At 35.1% G+C, this 8,625-nt stretch overlaps 1 protein-coding gene across 1 annotated transcript; it reads right to left on the bottom strand.

Annotated features, from left to right (window-relative positions):
* Positions 1-244: 244 nt before the first annotated feature.
* LOC120301929 (cytochrome c oxidase subunit 7A-related protein, mitochondrial) lies at positions 245-7,771 on the bottom strand. Its single transcript, XM_039329738.1, has 3 exons — positions 7,605-7,771; positions 2,140-2,274; positions 245-994 (listed from the first exon to the last, which is right to left on the bottom strand). Exons 1-3 carry the CDS (start codon positions 7,674-7,676, stop codon positions 851-853), a joined length of 351 nt encoding a protein of 116 aa, XP_039185672.1. The 5' UTR covers positions 7,677-7,771; the 3' UTR covers positions 245-850.
* Positions 7,772-8,625: the final 854 nt, after the last annotated feature.

Here is an 8,625-nt window from a genome sequence, read left to right as displayed (position 1 = left end):
TTTAACAAAGCGAACAGAACTTAAATATAGTGATGTTTTCAATTTTAGTTTTGGTGAAACACTAAACCATTTTATAAAAATAAAATAAAAATTCAGTTATATCTACTTTTGTATAACTGGATTTGTGCAATTTTAATATAGTATCAGAAAATCAATCAATCAGCAATCCAGTGACAAAACTGGAAAACAAACCAACATTTTAGAAATTATTCCATTTTATCCATTTAAGAAAAGTCTAGACAAATTTTCAGGGATAAATTATTTATTTTTCTGTATTTTTTCCAATGTTGAAACAAAAACATTTCCAAAGTGATGGGGAACCATTGTGGAATTAATGTGCTACACAGAACCTTAAATGCAACACTCTTTCCAAGAAATCTGCAACTCAGAAGCAGAATTAATGAAATGTAATTCAGAACAGAAAGTTGTGGTAGATTAGAACAAAATATTTATTAAATATGACTCCACAAAAATTACATCCAAAATTTTAACAGATGGTAACATCTTCAATGTCAGATTCTCATCTCTCTCACACACACACTGCATCAACCATCAAGTTATCACATCTTATTATTAGGAAGTTCTTCAGACTAACCAGTCTACATGAGTTTAATTTTATTGACAGTTCTGAAGAGGAATCCGCAAAACTACATAGGTGATAATGACATTCTCCACCATAGTAGTGATTTTACTCTAAATTCCTTACATTACTCTATGTTTGTCTTTAACTCAACTTGAAACCCAAGAATATGCAATATATTATATGACTTCAGTCTAATATTAGAAGGTTAAGTGCAAGTCTTCCTTTTCAGAGCACAGTTAGATGACGATCTTTCTGGAAATACATCATTCACTTCTCTCTTTTGGGACTGGTGGCCATATAGAGAGCTATCAGACAGTAGATGGCCCCTCCTATTGTTAATGCCATAGTAGTCCGGTAAAGAAGTCGATCGGGAAGGTTTCGTTTCAGATGTACTGGAATATCATCAGGCCTCTATCAACAAATTATATGCATATGAGTTAACATATTAGGGAAATTAATATTTATGCAAAACCTGGGAAAAAATTAAATGGAACCTGACAATTAGCTCATCTTCAAATAAAATGTTCTAGTTATCTGTTACGAATGTCATACATTTTACATAAATTTCAGAATCCTGAGAAATCTGTTATTTAAAAATATGTAATATAATTTTCTGGATTTGTTAGTATGAGTATCTATGACCACTTTTTTTATAACTACTTGGCTCCTTGTCCCATGACTTTTCACATTAAGAAAATGTTGCTATGCAAAATGTAAGTTCCAGTACTATTTCTAAGAATGACTTCAAGTCCCAAATGGGCAATATACACTTTCTTACAAAAATTAAAATGATTGGCAGATACAATCCCACAAAGGACAAACTGGCAAAGATGTTAACTTATATTATTCAAAAATAAAACAAGACAAACAAGACCAAAGAAGCAAATAAAATATGCATCTTAAAGGCTATATTATTTGCATAAATATATGTTGTTAGGAATGCTACTATAGAAATAGAATCCATACATTCTAAGTGTAACTGTGCATGTTCTGTGTTTTTCATTAAACATACAGACTTGGTTAAAGGTTAAGTATGATATTTTTTCTTTTCTTTTCTTTCCTTTTCTTTTTTTATTGTTAACTTTCTCATTAATAACCCTGTATTCTGCTCTGGGAAGTGAGGGGGGGAGGGTTGAGGATGGGTGGGTGAGTGGGTAGGTAAGGATTATATAGTTAGAGTAGTTTACAAGAGACGTGCTGCTTGGGCATTTCCCCTATGCTGCGTTCATAGGGAGGGATGAGAGGGGAGGAAGGTGCAGGGAGGAAGTAGGATGGTAAGAGGAGAAGGGGAGGGGAAGAGAGTAGGAGGGGAGAAAGAGGAGGGAAGTAGGGAAGGTACCAGAGAGGGTAGACGCGGCCTGGTTATGAATTTATTTTATCTTGTGAATTGTATTTTGTATGAATAAATGGAAAATAAAAAAAATTTTATTAAAAAACAAACATACAGATTTAAATATAGTGAAAAAACAGAGATGCTAACTTCTAATTATGAAAGGCAGAGCTGAAACATATCAAGTATGTTAACAGAATGTTTACAGATAAAAAAAAATTCTCACCTGAAATAATTTCTGCAGTTTTGGTACTTTGTTTTTAACCAAACCCCCAACCTTGTTTGGTGTGTCTGAAGCAACTTTAATTGGGGTATCAAATATCACAGCTGGAGACTCCACAGATACTACTGGCTTGAATCCCTAAATAAACAATTGAATTTATGCAATTGAAAACATTAATTAGCAATGAACAAAAGAGTACAAAACAAAAGCACATCTGATTTGACCTGGAATGAAAAGTTTCTAGATTGTGGATTTTCGTATATTCTGTGAGCTGCTTGGAATGAACAAGAATAGGTTAGAAAACTTGGAATATTCCAGAAACATTGAAAAAATACATATTTAGAGCACAATTAGTTAGGCAGCCCAAAGATTTCATTAACATGGAGAAGGGTTTTTTTTTTCAATTAATGTCAAAATTGTAGCCACAATAATGTGACTAAAGCCTGACCTTCTGTGTGTATGAGTGTGGCCATCATCTTGACTTTTCTGATCATCTTGCAGATATCTCTGACTATTGCAGTGTTTGTGTGCCCATCAGTTGTTGTGAAACAAAAAAAAACCCAACCATTCATTACTTCAGTCCATACAGTACTTTCAGGATTTCTGGCATGGGAATAAATTTGAATAGTGGAAGAGGAATAACAGGACAGGGTACTATCGTCAATAGGATAAACTGAAAACCTGGTGAATGCTTAATTGTGGATGTACACTTGCCCCTTCCTGTCCTTTCCATAGTGTTCAATGCAGTAATAAACCCATCTTGCTCAATTATCTCAGGATATTTATGAACAGTAGCACAATCTTAAAAGTGTAGAAACTGACTTTTATACAGATGGGGGGAAATAGAGACAGCAAGTTTCAGTCTAAATCAGCAATTCATTATTCCTGGGGAATTTTGATCACATTTATGAGCATTCATGAACACTAATTATGAGTTGAACATATTCCCTTCAGAATGCAATGTATCTTTATGCATTCAAAGTGAAGACTCAAAATATAAATGATTCTGAAAAGCTTTACTTTCCCCACCCCCAATGGCAATTTGTAATTCACAACTGAATTTAATAAGGCTACACTGACATAAACACACTATGGAGCACAACTACAATCACCTTTATACGGATTCTCTAGTTTATTATTCCAGACAGATTCTCTAGTTTATTATTCCAATGTGCTGGGAATTAAATTTCCATTTTAACAAGGTTAATAAGTGTATACTTGAAATTAATGCCTACTAATTACTTTTTGTTAGCTCATCCATCAAACTGCCTGCCAATCAAAAACACTTTTTAAAAAACAAATGGTGCATTTAGTGTAATTATATTTATCAAGACATGCAATAGGATCCCAGCCAGATAAAAAGCAAGTTATCTGTGTCTGTAACTTACTTGTTTCAGTTCAAAGTGTTGTTTTTTAAGGACAACTTCTGAACCTTGATTTATATTGATATTTCCTTTATATTTACAAACTGTTGTATGTAAGCTTGGTCTCTTTCTCCTAATTAGAAAGTTGCCATGAACTGAGACACAGTTAATCCCATTTTTAAAGAACCTGCTGCTAAAGAAGGCACATTTAAAGATATTAATATTTTTATGATTATTCAAGATGGGGAGAACAGATTACTATTTTGAATCTTGTAGCTCAACAACAAACAACAATTAGATGCTCAAACATATTTATTTGACTGTGTAGTTAGCTTGAAAGCAGTAGCTGTTTACAGAGCTTATTGGCTTGTTAGCTTTTTGATTTTATTTTGTTGCACAGAATCTGTATGCTCTTCATGGATATGTATCTCTCAGTTCAATCATTAATTTTGAACCATCAAGTAATGAAGTAATTTGAAAAATATGCACAAGAATAGGAGAGGAACATGTGTCCTCTTTCCTATTCTCTTCATGGTGGAAATAAAGAAACATAAACTATGAAATAAACAATGATGAACAGATTCCCAGATCATTCAAACCATACTCAGGACAAGCCAGGTTATAAAGTCAACTTTAGACTATGCTGCAATGTCCTGTCTTATCCTGAAGTTGTCCAGTTTATATGGAATAGGAAACTACACTTAAATGGAAGGCAGCCTAATTTGTTAATTTGTTTACATAAGTCAGATGGGTATATACCAATTACTACTTGCGATGAGTTTGTGTAAATCAGATTTTAAAATTATATTTAGAATGCATAGCTAGCCATTAGCCAATGCTTCATATATCATACCTTATATTTTGAATTATTTTAATAGTTATATTTTATCTCTTTCAAGATTCATCTATCTTTCAAATGAAGGGCTGAAACCATTAATCATTTGTTTTTATGCTACGTGGCTAAAAGGATGCATTATAGAGATGCTCTATGGAAATTATTTTTTTTCCCATTTTTACTTTTTATCATCAGAAGGACAGTATAAGGTGTATTGATTATTTGTGAGAGCTCCATGTATGTCACAGACCATGGTTAAGGGAAGAACTTGGATGATAAACATACAAATACAAAAAGCATGAAAAAGAGTAAAAGAATATAATACAGATGAATAAACTAGGACTTTAAAAATGTTGTAGAAGATATACCTTTCTAACATAACATTAACTAATTGCAAATAATTACATGAGAATCAGTTTGGTGCATGGGATAAAGACAGCAAGCTATAACCTTAGAGCCTATGTATTCTAGCTTCACCTTAAGCATTAAGCTAACTGGGTGACTTAGTGCCAATCACTCTGAGCCTTAGGAAGAAGACACTTCCAAAACGGTTGCTAAGAAAGCTGCAGGAACTTGTCAAGATAGTTATTAGGAATCAAGACTAACTTGAAGACATGCACACACAAAAATAATTAAATATATTGTATATAGGTAATCCTTATTTACGAACCACTTACAGTTACAATAATGATGAAAAGTAACTTTATGACCAATCCTTGCATTTATGACCATTGCTAGTTTGTAAACAAAGTTGAATTAAGATAATAAACATAGTCATGGTTTCGTTTACTGACCACTTTGCTTAAGAACCAAGTTGCTGGTCCCAAATGTGCTTACAAATGAGAACTACTTGTATATGTTACCTTAAAAAACTAAAAGTATCTATTAAACTTGAGCTAAAAGTCAATATAAGGAATCAGAGTCAACACAATTCACTAAATGGAATTATTTGAATTAGCTATTATGAACTCAATGCACTTAGCTATAATGAACTCAATGAATTTAGATATCTCTCATAACCCCAAAATATAAATTCTTTCTGAATATATTTGCATTGAAATTTAATGTTCTTCTTCCACTGAAATTTTGATGGTTGCTATTTCTACTACTGCATTCAAATTCTACATCAATTTAATCATACAATCTCTGACCTGTTCTAATGTTCATCAGTAGTTTATAATTAAGGCACAATTAATATTTCAAATGTTTTAAACATTATGCTTCAAATTAGTAGATATTGAGACTAATCAAATAAACTGGACCATTGTTAAGTGTGTTTTAAAAGATTCTATTTTGGTTTTATTAAATCTTGCAATCTGAACAAATTTGTTTAGCTCTCCACTAAACAAATACAAGAGGGAAGAGATCCAGACTGATTATTTTCTATGTTTATCCCAGCTATTCAATACATGACTTATTATTGCCTGATCTTTTATATATTACTTCTGCTAACCTACAAAAATATATGCTAATTGTCTGGAAGTCCTGCTCCTTCTACATCAGGGGTGTCAAACTGCAGGCCCATGGGCCAGATGTGTCATGTAGAAGCCGTGCCCACCCCAGCTCTGGCAAGGGGAAAAGTCGCGATACGTTGTGACACATCATGTGATGTGGTAAGTCTGACATTCCTGTTCTATAGATTCAACCAATCCATAAGATAAAATCCATCCTGAAATCCCTGCTAACCAACTTGGTAGGTTTACAATATAAAGTTTAAAGCTGCTAATCCATCTTGCTCTGTTGAGTACTGTAGAATCTTAAATTTATTGCATCTAAAGTTGTCTCTAATAATGTTTTTGCAAAACCAGAATTTATGTAGATCATAAGACCAGAATTTATACAGAATATAGACATTTTTCCTAAGTAGTCCTAGTTCTTTTAAAGCCAACAGGTAAATGCAAATAGGTAAATGTGGAAACAAAGGCACAGTTCCTCATCAACCCTCCTCTCCCTGTAATCAGCATGAAAGCCAAGCTAAATGGCATGCAAAAGATTTATCATGCTTTTGCCAGCTCATACCTTGTTTGTATGAAACCCTTTTTAGGCTATGGTACTGAATGAAAAACTAAATATAAGCATGTACTAATATATAAATTGTCATGGAAATCTAGACATAACCTCTATTTAAAGTAGTAATCAGTTAACCATAAAAATGAAATAAAATTTATTTCAACAATCCTGCTCCAAAGCAGAAATAATTACTATATAATAACAACATGCTTCTACCACTTCCTATGTCCTTTACTATAAAGGTCAAGAGTCTTAAAGACCTTGTCCTTGGAGGGTCATCATATTTACACGTGATTAGCAGGGTTTATCTCCATTTGTGATATCTGAACTGTAAATAAATCAATTTATTAAACAACTCCTATATGTAGAGGTTTTTCCTTTAAAAGCCTATCTTCATTTAACCCTATCCTACACAATTACAGATCTTAATTATATATACAAATGTTCTTCCCAGCTTTTAACATATTAATTGATTGAATTTAATTTGCCTCTTCTCATTTCCATGTGGGTCATTTTTCCTCTTGACATGGAATTCTTTTAAATCAAAACTAAAAATATCCTTTTTTCTTTCTTGCACATTAGGAACTTATTTTATCTGAATTTGGAAAGATTGGGGCTCTGGAAGAATAATCCCTTAAGATTATTTATTTATTCCTGCCAAAAATCATATAACATTAAAGTTCAATAACTATTACATTAAACACGCAATATTGCATATTAGAGCTTTGCAAAAACTGGGGGGGGGGGGTAAAATAGAATAATCAGAAGAAATGTCTTTTTTCCCAGTAAAAGGTTGTCCATTTTGGAATTGTTCTGAAGGTTAAAAAAAAAAAACCTCTCCTGAATTAAATAACTATATACATGGGCTTTACGTCACTTGTACACAAGAAATCATAACACGTGAAAGTTTGAGAGTCCCTCCTCCCAAACTGCTCAAGGTCAAACCCTCGTGCCCCTCGTGCAACGGGAACACTTGGCGAAGCGGCCAGTCCGTATCTCCTTTTAGTCAATCAGCAGGAAAGGACTCAGCAGCAGCAACTGCAGCTGCCACTTCTCCGCTGTCACCCGCGGACGGGAGCCCACGTGTCCCTGCAGACCCCTTTGGCACCCCTTCGTGAGGCATCGCCCCCTCCCTTTCGCGTTCTCCGGCGCTTAAAGAGAAATGAGCCTCGTAGGCACACGTAGGGAAATCCTTCGCTGCACGGAATACAACTGTGAAGGTCGACTCGCCTGTCGCTCGGCAACGTGATTCTCGTTACCTGAGGGGAGCAGGCAGCGGAAGCGCCGGTCCCAACCAGCCTCTGCGTGAAGCCGCCGAATTTGTAATACATGACGGGACCTCGGAACGATTCCCCTAAGCTACATGTGCCCTCCCGCTTTGCAAGCAACAAGGTACCCGGCTGCGACGTCTACGGCAAAAAGACCTTCCTTGCGACTGGCTCCTTCTTGGACCTCTATCCCAAAAGTAGGCCCAAAGGTGTGCCTGAAATGTTTTACCTCGAAGGAAAACGAAATGAAACTAAATACATTAACCAAGGCTATGAAATGAATTGCATAGTGTAAGAATATGCATCATGGTGAAGTTAGCGGGGCCAGAAAAAAAAGACATTTTAATTGGGCAATATTTTAGACAGCCTGAAAAATAAAAAAAAAAAAAGTAGTGCGCCTGCGTAGTTCGTAGTCTGTATTGCCGGTCCGGAGAGGTAGTTACTGAGAAGTTATATGCAACGAAAGTGGGGGTTGTTGCACTTGTTTCCTATGCTAGTCCAGGTTGGTCCAGCTAGGTGGCAGTACGCAGCTGACCTTGGCCGAAAGGCTCTGCGGGGTCAGTGCTATGCCGGGAGAGGAAATCCCAAGGATGTGTTAGACGCGGAGGATAGAAAAACAACCTGGAAGAAAGCAGTGGCAATCCACTTTAATACCGTCCCCAAGAAAATTACAAGGATATATCCATGAGATCACCAGGATATGAAGCAGGATGAAACTAAGAATTGCTCAAAGAAAAGGCAAAACATTTCGCTTGTCACTCAAAGCAAAAAAAAAAAGGTTGGCATTCACAGCCTTTCTAATCCTTCTCTTTGGAAATGAAAGTGCATGGGTGGGTGTGTTCCCCTCCTCCAATTTAAACACATTCTAAATGTTATGTTATAATGCTAGTGCAGTTTATTGTCATCACTATTACATGCCCATCTGAAAAGCATTAGATTGACAAAGGATGGAAGGGTGTTTACCAAGATTGCAGTGTAGTTTAGCTTTTATTTTAGTTATCAGTTTGTGGGC

The sequence above is a fragment of the Crotalus tigris genome, unplaced genomic scaffold (genome assembly GCF_016545835.1).
Source record: "Crotalus tigris isolate CLP2741 ecotype Arizona unplaced genomic scaffold, ASM1654583v1 scf7180000024411.593283, whole genome shotgun sequence".
In the NCBI taxonomy this organism is placed as follows: domain Eukaryota; kingdom Metazoa; phylum Chordata; class Lepidosauria; order Squamata; family Viperidae; genus Crotalus; species Crotalus tigris.
The sequence above is the reverse complement of the archived record's forward strand: the minus strand, read 5'-3'. Positions and strand labels throughout refer to the sequence as shown.

Coding starts and splice junctions, on each gene's coding strand:
- LOC120301929 (XM_039329738.1), bottom strand. CDS start 7,676: ATGTATTACAAATTCGGCGGCTTCACGCAGAGGCTGGTTGGGACCGGC. Junction 2,275..7,604: donor CCGCTGCCTGCTCCCCTCAG/GTAACGAGAATC, acceptor TTGTTTATTTAG/GGATTCAAGCCAGTAGTATC. Junction 995..2,139: donor AACTGCAGAAATTATTTCAG/GTGAGAATTTTT, acceptor ATTTGTTGATAG/AGGCCTGATGATATTCCAGT.